The sequence below is a fragment of the Odontesthes bonariensis genome, chromosome 7, assembly GCF_027942865.1.
Source record: "Odontesthes bonariensis isolate fOdoBon6 chromosome 7, fOdoBon6.hap1, whole genome shotgun sequence".
Lineage (NCBI taxonomy): Eukaryota > Metazoa > Chordata > Actinopteri > Atheriniformes > Atherinopsidae > Odontesthes > Odontesthes bonariensis.
In genome coordinates this window covers 34603966-34622846 of record NC_134512.1, presented here as the reverse complement: position 1 = coordinate 34622846, position 18881 = coordinate 34603966, and the positions used below count along the sequence as shown (strand labels likewise).

Sequence of the window (18881 nt, the reverse complement as noted above, 5' to 3'; positions counted from 1 at the left end):
GGAGAAAACAACAGTTTCAATTTAAAGCTGATTTCATGTCATTTTTTATCTGTTGGTGAAGTAAAGGTGCAGAAGTCGGGTTTCTTTGACCTGCTTTGAAGTGAATAAACTAGGCTGCGTCACGCCATAAGACAGCGGCTGAACAGGCTAACGTAGCGGATGCTAGCCAAAACTAAAGCTGTGGCCTTGGTCATATTAAAGAGAAATATCTCATTTAACCAGGTGCCATGGGGATGTAAAATCTGGCCAAGACACCAGCTGTTCACTTAAATATTTAAATGTAGCAAAACGTGATGGAAAAAGTTCATAATCAACATATCTATGATAAAAAAAATACCCACCGTTTCACCATAGATGCTTTCCTAAAAAGGCAAAAACCACCTAAAAAGATTTATTTGATTTTGTCTCTGAAAAATGTTCCTTTTTTTTTTCTTTGGTTTCCAACAAACATTTCCAATCCGCAACTTCAAAACGTGCTTTAATGAAAGAACTTGTGCTTGTTAATCAGGTAAAAGTGAAGCTTACAGTGTTGAGAAGGGAAACAACTTCACAAGCAGGTTGACTGATGGAATAACGGACGGAAAAAAGTAAACAGAAGCAGCCAACCAATCAGAAATGTTCTCCATTTGTTACCAACCAAGGAAATCTCAAAGGATTAAGAGACCGATGACACTAAAGTGCAGGCCTAAGCGTTTCTGACAGATCGCTCCACAGTCTCGGACCCCTGAGGGGATTCTGTTACTGTATTTAGATATTTATTTTGGCTGTGGCTCCGCCCACTGCTCCAGCTGCAGCCTCAGGGTAAATACTGGGTCAGACTGAACTCTGTCTATCCATCCCTCCTCCTTTTTGTTCATTGTGCTTTTCCCTCTTTTTTTTAAATCACCTCCTCAGTTCTTCTAACCTCATGTCTCACTCTCATCATCATACCGAGGGCTGGAGGGATGTGAGGATCCTCCCTGGAGGAATCCTTAACACACACAAACACACACACACACGTGCACACATGCTCACACACGTTAACATCTGTAGTTTTTCCAGTTCTTGTGAAGTTTCCAGAACTTTATCAGCTTTGAATGTGTGTGTTTAGGTTAAATACAGTTGGGTAAGTATGGCTGCAGGCCTAAACACATTGACAAGTACACACATGAATGTATGCATGACGATACAACACTCGCTCATCTGTGCAGAACTAAAGTGTTGCTGCTTTAGAAGCAGCGGAGCAGTCCCCTGACATTTGAGATGAAAATCCCTTTCAATTATGTTGAAATGACACATATTCAGACATATATATATATATATATATATATATATATATATATATATATATATATATATATATATATATATATAGATATATCTATCTATATATATATATATATATGTACAGAGGCAAGAAGCAAATAGAAACATCCACATGGTATCTACACTGGAAAAAATCAAAGTCTTACCAAGTATATTTGTCTCATTTCTTGTCAAAATATCTCATTACACTTAATATAAGACACAACTGCCTAACAAGTACTATTTCAGCCAGATATAGGAACTTGTTTGAAGACAATACATCTTGAATATCTTGTTAAATGAAAAAGTCTTGAAAACAAATTGTTTTGAGTCGGATTTTATATGAAACAAGCTTTTTTTGACATTTGAGGTTTTTAAGCTAATTTCAAGATCACTTTTAACTCAAAAGTCCCAAATATCACATCTTATTTCAAGAAATCTTGACAAGCCAATTTTCACTAGTTCCATTGGCAGATTTTTTGCTTATTTCAAGCAAAATCGTCTCGTATTTGTTGTTTTTCTTACTTATTTTTGGAGGGGCATTTTCCAGTGTAACGTACCTCCTGATGCTCACACATCCCATCCATCATGTGTTTGTATAGGGTGCATGCTCCAGATGCAGGGATGTGAGTGTGTGTGTCCCTTCTGTGACCCTCTCTCGTTTAGAAGACGTTAAAGCAGCCAGAGCTTCTGTTTGATTTCACTCTTTCCTTCCATCTCTCCCTTCATTTCTCCACACTCCTTCCTTTTATCCCTCTAAATCCCTGCTTCCTACCCAGCTTCGCCTCGACCCCCCCCCCCCCCCCCCCTCGTCCTCCACCCCCCTCCCCTCTGCCTGTGAAGTCCTATTTGTTAGAACAGACAGCAGGTTAGCATTAAATATACATGGGGATTGTCAGCCGGTGGCAAACACAAAGGCAGCTAGGCGAGCCCCAGTGGAATCCAAGCCGGGCCCAGGCAGCCAGGCTGCGGGAGCAGGGGGCCGACGCCGTCCCCTGTGGGCCCCCCTCGACCGCCACCAGCCCATCTGAACACCCCCCATCACACACACACACACAGGTTAGAAACTGAAGAGGAGGTCAAAGGGACGAGCACACACACAGATGCTGGAGTATGCAGATGTACGTGTGTGTGTGTGTGTGTGTGTGTGTGTGAACAGACACACAGTTTTGCTGTGCCACACATCTGTCGTCCACTGGGGCGCAGGGTGACGTATGAGCTGAATCCCCCTCGTGTACCCTCTCCCTCACCCAGATGCACGCAGAATACTGAGTGTGGATCCATTACAGAGGCCTTGGGTCTCTAAAGACCCACACACACACACGCAAACACAACATTTTCTTTTAGTTATTTATAAGAAGCCAACAGACAGACAGACAGACAGACAGACACAGCCGCCATTTTATTTGAATCTGCTGAGAACTGTGAAACAAAATTATTCTGGAATAATTGGCCTCAAATATGATCCAAAATGGCGGCCCACAACAATCACACACAGTGTTAGTGTTTGAAACAAAAGCACTTTGTGCACAGTTGCTCAATTTTGTGATTGATGCTGAACTAAAAAACAAGCAATGTTGTTTTGTCTTATTTTCAAACTGTGCAGAAACAGATTTTTCTTCTGTGTGTAACGTACACGCCCAGGTTTTACGTATCAGGACATAATGAAGAATCACCTGGTCCATAACTGCTCTTAAAATGAAGTAACTACAACCTCAGATGGACAGAAACACACGAGATATTACGCTGTGTCATTAACACTGTGTTATATAAAAAATACTAAGATGAAATGCAGAAACAAAGTGTGAAAAACTAAGTGAACCCCTGATCCAGCAGCTTCAGCAGCAGGAAGTTGAAGTAATGGTTTCCTGTGGGACGTTATCAGTCTCTCTCAGACGGTTGAGGAGGAATCTCGGCCCACTCTTCTCTCCAGCGCTGCTTCAGCTCATTGAGGTTTGCAGCTCTGGTTTCTGCACAGCTCTCTGAAGGTCCCACCACAGCATCTCAGTCAGGCTGAGGTCTGGACTCTGACTGGACCGTTGCAACACCTTGATTCTTCTCTTCTTCACACATTCTGCTGTAGATCTGCTGCTGTGTTTGGGATCTTTGTCCTGTTGATGAGCCAGTTTCAGCCCAGCTTCAGCTGTCGGACAGACGGCCTCACATCTGACTCTAGAACACTTTGGTATCCAGAGGAGTTCATGGTGGACTCAGTGACTGCGAGGTGCCCAGGTCCTGTGGCTGCAGAGCCAGCCCAGATCATCAGCCCTCCACCACCGTGCTTGACAGCTGGTGTGAGGTGTTTGTGCTGATATGCTGTGTTTGGTTTCCTCCAAACGTGCTGCTGTGCATTATGAGCAAACATCTCCACTTTGGTCTGGTCTGTCCAAAGGACATTGTTCCAGAAGTCTTGTGGTTTGTTCAGATGCAGCTTTGCAAACCTAAGCTGTGCTGCCATGTTCTTTTTAGAGAGAAGAGGCTTTCTCCTGCAGCCCTTCCACACAAGCCATACCTGTTCAGTCTGTTTCTAACTGTGCTGTCATGACCTTTAACCTTTAACATGCTAACTGAGGCCCGCAGAGTCTGAGATGTAGCTCTTGGGTTTCTGACCTTGGGGTGACCTTGCTGGGACGTCCACTCCTGGGAAGATTGACAGCTGTCCTGAATGTTTTCCACTTGTGAATAATCTTTCTCTCTGTAGAACGATGGACTCCAGATAGTTTGGAAATGGCCTCATAACCCTTCCCAGGTTGATGGGCAGCAACAATTTCTTCTCTGAGATCATTGCTGATGTCTTTCCTCCTTGGCATCGTGTTAACACACACCTGAATGCTGCAGAGCAGCAAACTGACAGAACTTTTATAATTATTCACACGGGAAAAACCTTCATACCGTCTAACAAAGGCAGCGTAGCACCACTCGACCGCACAGTAGCGAATCAGTAACAACTCATACCTGTAGTAATGCAGTAATACGTCTCATGTGGAGATACATGGTGGATGCGGTGATGTTTCCGTGGCAACACCAAATGCCAGTCCTGAAGCAGCGTGACCCAGCGTGGAAGGCCGAAGTAGGAGTGGCTCCACTTATGAATCTGATTGGTCAACGTCACAAAAACCGCCAAGGCAAAGACGTAGCAGTCCCAGGGGTAGGATGCCGCCACGGCCTCTGCAAGGTGACAGGAAACAGACGGGCATTTACACAGAAGAAGAAGAGAGTTAAACTGAATGATCAGAGGAGGACAGAAATAAGTAAAATGACTTGGAAAGAGTGTGCAAAGGCCTGTATTATAACTAAATAAAGTGAAAAAGATTTCAGAGAAATTCAGAGCTGAACAAATCATTCCAAGCTGCCTCTTTGTTTTTCCGTGTTTTCATTTCAGAGGAAAGAAAGAGTTTAGAGCCACAGGCGTTCAGGAGGATTTAAGCCAGCCTCCCATGGGGGTTTGAGCACCTCACCTCTCACCTTTAAGCCGTCACAACAGATTCCTACACCGTCTGCTCTTTACAGAGCAAGACAATGATGTTCAAATATAACCATGAGTCATCACCCCTCACCTATAAATATTTAAACACCCTCTGCAACGCCACCCGACTGAAAAAAAGAACCAAACACCATTCCTATCATGGTGTTCTGGGACTGAACGGGCTGTTTTCACGTCATGTTCAGATGCAGGTTAGGCTGGAGCTCAGCCGAAGGGTGGTGCTTTGCTGGCTGTGTTTTATACGAGGTTATACGAAGCTGCAAAGCAGCAGGATGAGTCAGAGAAAGATAAACAGATGCGTCTAACCTGGTAAAAAAGAAGGGAGGAGTCTTCCTAAATCATTTATTCAGAGTGAGGCAGCTTTTTAAAAAAAAAAAAAATCACAGTTCGCACCCATCAAGCACAGTTTAGGATACATTTACAAATATCACATGAAAAAGTGCTTTGAGCCAACAATATACGTATCAATATTCAGCAGCTGTATTACAATTTGATCTTATATGTCTTATTAAAACTAGGGCTGGGCGAGTTAACTCATTATTATCGCGTTAACTCGTTAATTATTTAACGCCGATAAATATTTTATCGCGCATTAACGCACTTTATTATTTATTTTATTTTGTAAAAGTCTGTTGCTGTCTGCTGCAGAACCGGAAAAGAAAGTAATCGGTGATCCACCAAACATGGAGAAGGGTACGGAACTTTTACTCGGCCATTTTCATTTTAAAGTTCTTCCAGACGGCGGAGTCGACAGAACCAAAGTCATCTCTAAACACGGCCAAGTTGAATTGTCTTCTCAGCGTAGTAGTTCCAGTCTAAAATATCACTTAAAGGCAAAACACACAACTGATAGCAGCAAGTCATTCAAGGAAACAGACAGTGGAGCGAGGCTGCTACATAAAAACGACAGAAAGATGCTGATGTTAAAAGTGTGTTTGCACAACAAATGTTATGGCACTTTCATTCATATGGCAGCACATTTTAAATAAAACTAAAGGCTAAAAGCTATACACTACTTTTGAATTCATTTTTGGATTTTGTGTACAAATGCGATTAATCGTGATTAATCAGGGAAATCATGTGATTAATTAGATTAAAAATTTTAATCGTTGCCCAGCCCTTATTAACACATATCACATGATGATGATAATGATGATGATGAAGCAGGGGACTATAAGCCGAGTTCTTGAAGATGTCATTGGTGGCTTTAAATTTGATTTGATGGATGACAAACATGTCAAGGCTCATGTAGGAGTAGCTGTAAACCACCTTTCTGGAATATGACAAACTCGCAAACTATTGCTGTTGACACTTTAACAGCTTTAGGATGTGACTGAGCAGCCCACATATATTCACTGGAAAAAAAATCAAAGTCTTACCAAGTATATTTGTCTCATTTCTAGTTAATATATCTCATTACACTTAATATCAGACACAACTGCCTAACAAGTACTATTTCAGCCAGATATAGGGACTTGTTTGAAGACAATACATCTGGAATATCTTGTTAAATGAAAAAGTGTTGAAAAATAAATTGCTTTGAGTCACATATCATATGAAACAAGCTTTTTTTGACATTTGAAGAGGTTTTTAAGCTAATTTCAAGATCACTTTTATCTCAAAAGTCCTAAATATCACATCTTATATCAAGAAATCTTGACAAGCCAATTTTCACTAGTTCCATTGGCAGATTTTTTTGCCTATTTCAAGCAAAAACGTCTTTTATTTGTTGTTTTTCTTATTTATTTTTGGATGGGCATTTTTGCCATTGTTCCAACACATTAGAAACAGCACAAATCTGCGCTGTTCCTCTGTCACCACTCTTGTTATTCGGTTGAGTCTTTTGTTGGTATGACTTACAGCTGTCCTCTCCATCTACCTCCACCCCTCGGTCCCTCTTTTCTGGTTAAGAATACAATCTCTTGACCCCAGTTCAAGTGCAGACATGACAGCTGGAGATGTCAGCTCGTGCTTTTCAGCTTTCCCCTTTTAACTCTCCGTCTCCGTCTTTGTCTGGTGACCGCTCGACACCGAGAGGAGCTTGATATGACAGGTTTAGATGTCATCTTACCGCTACATGACCCTCCGCTACCCCCACCCCACGCGCTTTCCCGCTTCTCCTCTCCTCCAAGCGCTCTCAGCCGCTGTCTCAAACTCTTAGCGGTGACCTCTTCAGGCGCAGACATGACAGGTGGAGATGTTACAGCGTCTCCGTGTCTGTTTTGTGACCTCATGGTTCCCTGCAGTGAGCGACATGACAAGTGTGGATGTTGCCCACAGGTGGAGCTCACCCCTGTTCCCTTCCCACTAATCTTCCCTCCTTCATCATCCTCAGTCACTCGTCCCTCTTGAGGTCCTCTTTCATTCTTCAGCGCCCATTTATTTGTCACATCCTTTCATTCATCTCTGACATTAGTAATGCGTTTTACTCTAGAGCGTTAATACAAGCCAATTTCTTTTTTTCTTATTTTGTTGACACCTGAGGTATTTAAAAGGTGTTTAATAATATAAAAAGAAAAGAAACATAGTGAAAGGAGGTTGAAAAGTTGAAGGTGGGCAGTCTCCTTACCTTGATAATTTACATTTTTTCAAACTGATTCCCTGTTCAGATGTTACGTATATGACCGCTGCCATGTTTTCTATACTCAGTCTTGATGGAAAATCACTACTAATCACAGCTAATCAGTTCATCCACAAATCAATTTTTTAATTTATATTAACTCGAGCCCTGGGTGAGTTAACTCGTTATTATCGCGTTAACGCATTAATTAGTTAACGCCGATAAATATTTTATCGCACATTAACGCATGTTTTTTTTTCTTTTTCTTTTTGAAAAACATTACATTTTGAGGGGTTTTGTGCCTTTAATGGATATGAAAGTTCAGAGAGACAGGAAGCAGGGGGCAGAGAGAGGGGGAACGACACGCAGCACAGGGCCATCTGATGCGAGACTCAAACCGGGGCCAGCTGCAGCGAGGACTATAGCCTCTTGTACATGGGGCGCCTTCTCAACCCACTACGCCACAGACCACCCCTGTTTTATTATTTATTTTATTATTGTAAAAGTCTGTTGCTCACAGGCTTTTATTTTGTAAAAGTCTGTTGCTGTCTGCTGCGGAACCGGAAAAGAAAGTAATCGGTGGATCCACCAAACATGGAGAAGGGTACGGAACTTTTACTCGGCCATTTTCATTTTAAAGTTCTTCCAGACGGCGGAGTCGACAGAACCAAAGTCATCTGTAAACACTGCCAAGTTGAATTGTCTTCTCAGCGTAGTAGTTCCAGTCTAAAATATCACTTAAAAGGCAAAACACACAACTGATAGCAGCAAGTCATTCAAGGAAACAGACAGTGGAGCGAGGCTTCTACATAAAAACTACAGAAAGATGCTGATGTTAAAAGTGTGTTTGCACAACAAATGTTATGGCACTTTCATTCATATGCCAGCACATTTAAAATAAAACTAAATGCTAAAAGCTATACGCTACTTTTTAATTCATTTTTGGATTTTGCGTACAAATGCGATTAATCAGGGAAATCATGTGATTAATTAGATTAAACATTTTAATCGTTGCCCAGCTCTAATATTAACTTTATTTATCTAAAAGAGAATCACTTAATGTAAAAGCTTCATTAATGTGAATGTCCAACGATCTAAAATAACCCATCCAGTCAGCTTTCAGGGGAGGCCTCGGAGATCAGGACTGAGCTTTAAGCGGCATTAGCAACGTGACATTTGCAATCTGATAATAAGGTCATGACAAAGGCTAGTGATATCCAGCTTCACCTTTTACCTTTCACTGTTCCTGAGTGTACCGTATGGAGTAGCGTTGGGGTGAATAACACATTTATAAGTGTCCCTTAAATTGTTTCTGGGATGTTTTCATGCATAAAGTTTTGAAACATTTCAAAGTGTTAATTAATGTTTTGTTTCAATGCTGAGCTTTAATATTACAGAATATATTACAGAGGTAATACCAATTCATATGTTGTTTTCAGCTGTTTATTTTGCCCTTTAGTCTCCTGCTAACTTGATTTTTATCAGACACGCTCAGTTCCAGCTGCTTGCGAACAGCTTAACCCCGCAGCACCGCATGCAACCTCGCCTTTAACCCAACTAACTGATGTCAACTCCCCTGCTCTCCTCCCATTAGCGACCTTTAAGCTCAAGTTGAAGTGCAGACATGACAGGTGGAGATGTCACCTCCTCAATAACAGCTTTCTCAGTTTCTCCTGCTGGTCCTCCTCCTCCTCCCGTCCCTCCCTCCCTGCCCTGCACTCGCAGGGTCAGTGGACATGATTACCAGCAAAATTGCCCCATGCCTTCCCACAACTTCACATACTTTGGCGCCGTCCAATACTCAGACCTTTGCTACGGATTGTTCAACAGTGTGTTGTTGACCTTCTGAAGTCCTTTTGTGAGCTTTGAAGGTTTTTGAAATTTAATTGTAAACATGTTGAGAGGGAACTGGATCAAATTTTGTAATTATTTCCCTCCTCCTCCTTCTGAATCTGAATGTGCCATATCCTCCCTCGCATACACGCGGTGCTTCACACTGGAAAAAAATCTAAATCTTACCAAGTATATTTGTCTCATTGAGTATCTCATTACACTTGATATAAGACACAATTGCCTAACAAGTACCATTTCAGCCAGATATAGGGACTTGTTTTAATACAATACATCTTGAATATCTTGTTAAGTGAAAAAGTCTTGAAAGCATCTTGTTTTAAGTCATATTTCACATGAAACAAGCTTTTTTTTTTCATTTGAAGAGGTTTTTAACCCTTATGCTGTCTTAACATTCTGTTTACTCCCCTTGTGGGTAAAAAATGACCCGCCCTACCAAAGCCCCAAAATAAAGCAACTTAATTGAATTTTAAATCCAAAATCTATTTTGTATGATGAAACCACCTGTTATTTATCTATTCAACTCAATTCAATACATTTTTTATCATGTATTTTTTGTTACACAATACAAAAAGACAATCACCAGTTTTCAGGATTACACTTTTTTTTTTGTTTTTTTACCACAAACCAACTGTCAGTTGGACCAACAGTTTTCTTGTTTTCTCAGTTTTCTTTTACATAATAAAGGTGTATTATTGCTATTATATAAATGTGAAGTAATTACTTCTGAATTAATTATATTGAAAGGGAAAAAAAACAGTGAACTTTTTTCTGGTGTTCAAATGTTTTCGTAATTCACGGGTCAAAAATCACCCATAAGACAATCTTTGTACCCTAGTGGTGTACAGCCCACATGGAAACATAAACAAACATAAAGTATGACTTTTTCTAATGAAAAAGGGGGTCCCTTTTAGCCTGGCTGACGCGTCCACATCTCGATGAGATGGTGGTCTGGGAACTAGGTGTGCATTTTCTCGTATTTGAGGCGTGGTTTACGAATGCCTAGAGCCGTTTATTGGGCGCTACGAATGTCTATCAAATGGCCGCTGGTTCTTCCCATGCTGCTTTGCGCGCGATTCATAGCCAATTGTATCACTTATACCAGATGACGTGTGTAGAGCGACAGAAATTCGACGAGGAAGAAGAAGACGCGTTGCTCTTTTTTAAAAGTAAACTTGCGTTCTAAGCTACTTAAAACACTTTCTAAGGCTGCATCGAACGGTAACGTTGTGTCCGCTGCCATGTTGGATTAACGCTCTACAAGCTTCGGTGTCGCGCATAGACGTCGTCATCGTCTTGCTGCCCCTCCCCCGTTCTGTGATTGGTTCCCTAACTCAGGCAAAAATAAGGGCGGTGGTTTCCAGGCTGGTCTTTGCAGTGTGAATGAAATCGCGTGCAAAGCAGCATGGGAATTCCCAGGCTAGGTCCCTTTAGGAAAAGTCATAAAATTTCAAGTTGGAAAAAGATAGTTTAAAGTGACCATCCGGGATTTTTGACACAGGACCTCATTTCCGAGTCAGCCCGGGTGTAAGAAATGTGTCCAGAACGTTTTTTTTGCATTCCATGCAGTCCTTGTGAAATCCCATATCCCTGTTGCTAAGCTAGCGAAAGTGAACAGCTATGCTCTAACCTGTCCCAAAAACAGTCTTATCCAGTTTAAACAACATTCAAAACAAAACCGTAATTATGCCAGGCTCTGAATGTAAATGTTTGTCTTCATATAATGAGGTTTGAAATAAAACTGACCTAGCACTGCCTGGATGTTAGAATGTTGAGGGACTATTTTCTCGGGGTCAGCGGAATTTTACCTCGCTGTCTTCAGTTGTGATGTAACCACACTGTCATCAACAGGGAGCCGCAAGAGAGATTGATGGTGATCAAACACAATTGCAAGGTTGGTTAACTTCCTAAACGCCCCCATCAACACATATATTTGCATCGATAACCTGCCATGATAATTGAGTTGCTTTCAGTGTTAAATAAATAGGTTTAGAGTGTTTTCGGGGCAGGCTAGAGCATAGCCGTTCACTTGCGCTAGCTTAGCAACAGGAACACGAGATTTCACAAGGACTGCATGGAACGTAAAAAAAAACACCTGGACACATTTCTTACACCCTTGCTGACTTGGAAATGAGGTCCTGTGTCCAAAATCCCGGATGGTCACTTTAAGGTATTTTTTCTACAGCTAAACATGGTAGTGGGTCACCTTTGACCCGCAAGACAACAGGAGGGTTAAGCTAATTTCAAGATCACTTTTATCTCAAAAGTCCTAAATATCACATCTTATTTCAAGAAATCTTGACAAGCCGATTTTCACTAGTTCCATTGGCAGAATTTTATTTGCTTATTTCAAGCAAAAACGTCTTGTATTTGTTGTTTTTTTACTTATTTTTGGAGGGGCATTTTTTCCATTACACTCGTGTTTCTGTGTTTGAAAAAAATTTAATTCTGCACTTGCATATGAAGACGTGTGCACGAGCTACCTGGTGTGTAAGTGAGGAACTTGTGGGCCATGTGAGCCAGCGGTAGGATGGGGATCAGGCAGTTGTCACCGTTGGTTTCAATGAAGTCATGGCGAGTGATGGCTGTGGGATCAATGTGGTGCTCCCTGAATGGTCGGATAAATGCCTGCAAAGAGACAAACAAAGAGAAAAATCAGGCGCTTTTTGTGCATTTCTCCACTTTCACTTTCTAGAACTTTTGTGTTTGTCACACGGAAATGGCTTTAAGTGAGAGGAGGGATGTTACTCTGCACTTTGATAAATCAAGTGACAAAAGACTTTGTTTCATTGTATGACCGTGTTCCAAAACTGAAATCGTTTTGGAAAATACATCAAAACTGCAGATGAAGCCATCATTTCGTTTGTTTTCTGAGGCTTATCGGACCAGATTGAAGAGGAGACTCCCAGACCTCCTTGTTCACAGCCACCTCTTCCAGCTGAGCTGTCCCTGAGTCGGCCAAGAGATGTAAACTTTAAAGCCAGTCCTGTACCTTCTCTCAGAGGGGCATCCCCATAACATTCTCCCTGGTAGGCGTTAGGGCTGTAGTGATACACTAATCTCACGATACACATCTCTTTTACAAATGTAAACGTACAGGTTTGGGTTCCTCTTCTATCCTGCGAACAACAAAGATCAATATTACATCATCAACCTGCTTGTTTTACTTGCTAAATACCATATACACAAATCCAAATTCTCTAATTCTAAACACAAACCGTCTTTTTTAATTTTTGAGAAGGAGCTCAAACAACGCATTACAACAATCCAACACTCTATAAACAGAAAAGCAATCAAAACCACTGAGCTCTGCACTTTATATCACATTTTTATGAACTAATTTATCACTGTTTTGTATAATGTGACCCCCCCCCCCCCCCGGCATTGTATTTTATTATGTTAATAATAAAAAAATAAATATATACATATTTTCTTTTTAAAATCGCTACTTTATCGGGACACAAAACATCAATATATATCGCAGTATCGATAAAATCGCTCAGCCCTAGTAGACGTCCATCATCCTTTAGGCATCCTGACCAGATGCCATAATAACCTGGCTGCTGTCGATGTGGCAGTTATTCTACTCTGAGCTAAGAAGAGTGGAAGCTTATTTTTCCTGCTTGTATTGTGTGTCACTACCCACAGCGCACGGCTTTGCCTTTAGAATCAACCCTCTCTTCCCCACAACAGACCGGTACAATGTCTGCGTCACTGCAGACATCCCGATCATCCCGTTAAAGTGATAGTTCGGAGTAGATTCACCCTAGGGTCATTTGAACCGTGACATCCAGCCAAGTAGCCCACCCGCAGTTTTTTCGATATTGGCTGAACATCAGCTGAGTTACTGAGTTATCCCGAATAGCTTAGTACAAGCGCTAATGGATCCTGGCAGTATCTCCAAAATTACCACACTAAAATCACATGCCATGACACCAAACTTCCACAGTAGTACAAATATGGTCTGTACTCACAAAACGATGCATTTGGAAGTTTGTACATAGTCCAGGAGTTTATTATTATCAACACAAGCCTGATAGCTTCTCTGCTGCTAAAGCTGCGTCGACGTCACTTCCTTGATCTGGGAGCTTTAATGTAAGATGAGGGTTGATCTACTACTGTAGACAACAAAGCAAGGCTGCTCAATTTCTCCATTGATAAAATAAATTCACAACTCTACAACATGAAAATTCATATAAAATCATGTAGAATATAGCATATACTTTGTTGTCTACAGTAGTAGATCAACCCTCATCTTACTTTGAAGCTCCCAGATCAAGGAAGTGACGTCGACGCAGCTTTAGCAGCAGAGAAGCTATTAGGCTTGTGTTGATAATAATAAACTCCTGGACTATGTACAAACTTCCAAATGCATCGTTTTGTGAGTACAGACCATATTTGTACTACTGTAGAAGTTTGGTGTCATGGCATGTGATTTTAGTGTGGTAATTTTGGAGATACTGCCAGGTTCCGTTAGCGCTTGTGCTAAGCTATTCGGGATAACTCTGTAACTCGGCTGATGTTCAGCCAAGATCGAAAAAACTTCGGGTGGGCTACTTGGCTGGATATCACGGTTCAAATGACCCTAGAGTGAATCTACTCCGAACTATCACTTTAACCTCGCACTCCAGTCAACAGCCACTCGTGAACAAGACCCCAACAAACTGAAACTTCTTAGCCTAGCAAGCCAGACCCCTACAGCAAAAAGCTGGACAGGGAGCAAATTCAATTTGCAGTCACTAGGGGCATCTAGATTTCTAGGCTAGAAACTTCTCCCTTTAAGGCAACAACTCACTGCCTACCTGGATAAGGCAATCCACCCTTTTCTGACTGAGGACCGTGTCTTCAGACTCTCAGCTGCTAACCACATCAGTTTAAAGCCAACAGGACCGAATAAGCTGCAAAAAGCAAAGATTTAATCCGAAACCAAGCCTTTCGCTGCACCCAGGATTTCTGCCAATCAAAGCTAGAAAGCAAAATCAACGAGGAAACAAGTCTGAGTATAGATTATAATTTAATATATCAATCCTTTCTTTAGCAGTAACCAGATGTAACGTTTATGCTGATGTCCGTCTTAATTTGGCTGATGATTGGAGATTTTCTTGAAATAAACACAAACCCTAAAAGTCAACCATAGACTGCTCAACTCACTTTATATTACAGTAAAAACTGCAAAGCAGAACATTGGCTGTGTTCAAAACCGCATACTTCTCCTACTACTCATACTACTCCTACTACTCATACTAACTTTTTGAGTTAGTATGCGAGTTTGAGTAAGCGAGAAGTTCCCGGATGCATACTAGATTCTCCTAAATGTTGGGTATGCATCATGAAGTTACTACTAATACTCAAACTACCCAAGATGCAACGTAACGTGATGTCGCCGATCGTCATTTCCTGTCAAAACGGCAGTTTCAAGCTAGCTACAACGAGGGTAGGTTAACTTCCTGTTTTCAAAACAAAAGCAGCAATTGTATCGTAATGGCTTTCCCTATGATAAAAGGCAACGGGTATTTCATTTTGTGAAAATAACCGGAAGTGCGTTGCTCACTGCGGCTAGCTTTAGTAGCGCCGAATTCGTGGGAACAAAATTGTAAATAGCCGGTATTTTGGCAGGTTTTCAACACGTTGGGGATCTAAACGACTACTTTCTCGCCTGAAAATGGTTCAAATGTTGCTAACGTTTACAGAGTTTAGAGCTTAAGCGAAATCAGCTTCAGGCCGGCTGATTTGGGCTCGGGCAGGAGCGAGATGCATTGTGGGTAAACACTCTGCATACTGTCTGATCGATCAGTATGCCGTATGCAGTATGGAAGTATGTAGTATGTAGTATGTAGTATGCGGTTTCGAACACAGCCACGGTTTAGTTTTTACAAAAAATATAGACAAATTCATTCTCACACCCAAAGAACAGTTTCAGAATTGTAATGGACCACAAAAGAGCAAACATACACACAAATGACCCATGAACGGCGCAGAAAAATGGAAAAATATGAGGTTTACAACATGCTCACGAACCCCACCTGCACTGTGAAGAGGCAGACACCTGTCTGTGAGAGTCTCAAATAAAAGACGCTCAGAGGAGGACAAAGAGAAGCACACACAGGATAAAGGTAATTTATTTCCCCGGGTGGAAAAAGCAGAAAAGGGAAGATTTGCATGTGCTTTCACACAGCGTGCATGTGTGAGCGTGCGCACAGGCGCTGGAGCATCAGCATGAAAACTCATTATTGTCAGGTTTGGCTGTTCGGAACAATCCCAACCGCCTATCTGTGAACATCGTTGATAGGTGCCGCTGCAAACACCGAAACTATCTGTTGATATCTTTGCAATTATGTATCCATCTCTGTTCCCGTCTGCCTCCCCCCACCTCTCCCCTCCCACCACCCCCTCCTCTCACTGCAGCCCTCAGCTAGATGAAAGGCCGGCTAAGCCGCGGAGGTCGTGCAGAGCGGGGCGGCTCTGGCGCTCCCAGTTAACGGCGGGCCACCGGTCGCTGCGTGTCCTCTAATCCCACACCGTTTAACGGCCTGGCCTGCACGACGTCCGTTAATCACCAGCTCACATCGCCCATCACCCCAGCAACCAGAGCTGCCCCACTGCTTGGGAGGATACGCCCTTCCACCCCCTTCTCTCTTTTTTTTGTCCTTCCAACCTTTTTTTTTTCCTTAAATGTTCTTCTCACTTTCTGTTAGTTTCTCTTTCCATCTTTGGGGCCAAATCTTCTGATGCTTCTCACCCTGACTCTGTTTTTAATCATGACCTTTAAGGAATTGACCTACGTCATTCAATCAACTCCCCTTAAATGCTCCTGTTGTCTTGCGGGTCAAAAGTGACCCACTACCATGTTTAGCTGTAGAAAATATACCTTAAATTATCTTTTTCCAACTTGAAATTTTATGACTTTTCCTAAAGGGACCCCTTCATTAGAAAAAGTCATACTTTATTTTTGTTTATGTTTCCATGTGGGCTGTACACCACTAGGGTACAAAGATTGTCTTATGGGTTATTTTTGACCCGTGAATTATAAAAGTATTTAAACACCAGAATTTTTTTTTGTTTTTTTCCCTTTCAATATAATTAATTCAGAAGTAATTACTTCACATTTATATAATAGCAATAATAAACCTTTATTATGTAAAAGAAAACTGAGAAAAAAAGAAAACTGTTGGTCCAGCTGACAGTTGGTTTGTGGTAAAAAAAAAAAAGTGTAATCCTGAAAACTGGTGATTGTCTTTTTGTATTGTGTAACAAAAAATACATGATAAAAAAAATGTATTGAATTGAGTTGAATAGATAAATAACAGGTGGTTTCATCATACAAAATAGATTTTGGATTTAAAATTCAATTAAGTTGCTTTATTTTGGGGCTTTGGTAGGGCGGGTCATTTTTTAACCATATGACAAGGGGAGTAAACACAATGTTAAGACCACACAAGAGTTAAATGCTCCAATCAGCCTCACTTAAGAGTTGTGTGCTTGTTAGAAATATAAGTAGAAAGATTGAAGCTGACGCTGTTAAAGGGAGAGGAGTGCAGTTAAAAGACAGGAAGGCTGGATCTTCAAACAAACACCCCGAAACTGGAAGCACATCTGGCAAATTTCAGAGTGAATTGAGCATCGTTGGGAACTAACGAGCGTGACTTTGTCCTCAAAGTGGTGTCATTAAAGGACTGCTAAGTTCTTGTTGAGTCAATTAAAGCTCATCGACGTGACGAGTAAAAAAAGATACAGCGTGGCCCGAAGCCTCGCCGAGGAATTGTTCTGAACACTGCAGGGAAACTGCAGCTCTCTTAAAGACAGCTTGCAAATCCAGAACTGTGGAGAAGAAATGACGATTATGGGTTTCTAATAAATAACATCAGCAGCATAACGTCTCTTTGTAACGTTCCTCAGCTACATTATGTTAAAATGAACGCTGATCTCGGATTGGTCAGCTTTTTCTCAGTCCTGCAGCTGCCACAGAGGTCTGATTATTTTCTTCCCTTTTTCTAAATACATCTTGTATAGATTTCTCTCAGGATACATGGACCATTTCACCCAGTATTACAAAATGTGTTTCTGAACAGGATTACCAACCATGTCTTTAAGTGCAGCAGTGTACATGTAGCAGAACAATAACTGCGTAAAGTCCTGAAACGGGAGCTGCAGACCAGAGGACTGATAAGGCAAAGATGTTTTTCAGGAGAAATTAAGTGTTTTTTTCTTCTTTTTGGCACGTGTAAAGAAACACGAGTAGACATTTACAGAGTTAAAATAGTTAAAAAACACACTTTATAAGGCTTATTTCAGCAAAGCTGAAGAAAACATTTAAAAATCACAGCCTCTGTTTGCAACCAGGAGGAATTAAAAAAAAGCAGTTTCCAGCAGCAGGGTGTTGTTTCCACTCCTGTTTATGCTGATAGGGATGGAATGGTAAAGATCTGTATTTGACAATTATGCGTACACACCATCTGCAGAAAACGGCATAAAGAAACGAAACAAATAAAGAACAGCAGTGGCTTTAAATGTTTGCTCTGGTTGTGGGACTACAAACGGCACGAACCTCAGGTGTTCTGCATCTTGCACCTCTTTTATATTTAAACTAACATTAAATGGGAGAACAGGCCCGCTTTATTCTCAGACTGTAAACACACGTGGATGCAAAACATACAACTGGAGGTGTAGTTTTTTGTCACCACACACACACAAACACACTTTATTTCTCACCTGCCTTTTGTCGCCCCTCTGTTCCCTGCAAAAGTCCATTCTTCTCCTGCAGTAAAAGTCTTTATTAGGGGTCTCCTACAGTGACCGACACGCATGCAAATCTGTGAACGCCGCTGTGCCTTTGTCCCTCGCAATTACTCCAAACCTCAATCATACATAAACATCAACCCACATAATACCTTGGGCAAACACGAGTAACACAGGAGGACAAAAATCACTGTTTTCGACTCAACTGATGTCAGAAACGGGGCACAGAAAAACAGAACGACTTCTCATAAGGAGAATTAAACACGTCCCACACAATGAGATCCGAGAGCGATGAGAGGACCAACATTAAATCATCAGCTGTAAGAGCTGATAACTCTGAACAGACTGTTAAGTGTCAATAAACAGCAGTAATGGTGCTTCACAGCCTGAAAAAACAACAGTCTGCTGTGTGGAGAGAACTCCATTAAACATATTGATTGTGGAAGCCAACAAGTGAAACCACGTTAATGCAGTTAGTTACAGCTCACTAAGACAGTCTGTGAACTTTCTGAGAAAGTGTTCCGCAGCTTCTCCTCATGGTACAGGATTCCCTGCACAGACGCCGTCTTTATTATCACTGTATAAACCTTAATATTTCCTCTCAGATGAAAGTTTTTTATCCAAGTTAAATAATAGACCTTAAAATATTCCCATTAATTTATAGACGATCGAACGGCTTTTTAAATGCTTCCTCTTAGAGGAAAGCTTATCCATGTTTCTGGTCTTATTAATACTTCACTAGGAGGAAAACTTAGTCATTTTCAAATGGTCTATTAAGACCTATTACCACTGTATCAACCTTAATATTTCCTCTCAAATGAAAGTCTTTTAAAGATTTGTTATCATTCATTATATCAACCGTTCTGTTATTAGCTATATTTTTAAATGCCTCCTCTTAGAGGAAAGCTTATCCATGTTTGTTAGCTTTTGTTAGTTTACTCAAATTACCTGTTATAGTTATACCAA

At 41.2% G+C, this 18881-nt stretch overlaps 1 protein-coding gene across 1 annotated transcript in view; it reads right to left on the bottom strand.

The window, feature by feature from the left end:
- LOC142384427 (plasmanylethanolamine desaturase 1) overlaps window positions 1–18881 on the bottom strand; it is a 58935-nt gene that overhangs the window by 5092 nt on the left and 34962 nt on the right. The window contains exons 4-5 of the mRNA XM_075470672.1: window positions 11663–11807; window positions 4240–4452 (exon numbers count right to left, since the gene is read on the bottom strand). Of these exons, the coding sequence (XP_075326787.1) occupies window positions 4240–4452; window positions 11663–11807 (358 nt within the window). The remainder of the gene's footprint in view (window positions 1–4239; window positions 4453–11662; window positions 11808–18881) is intronic.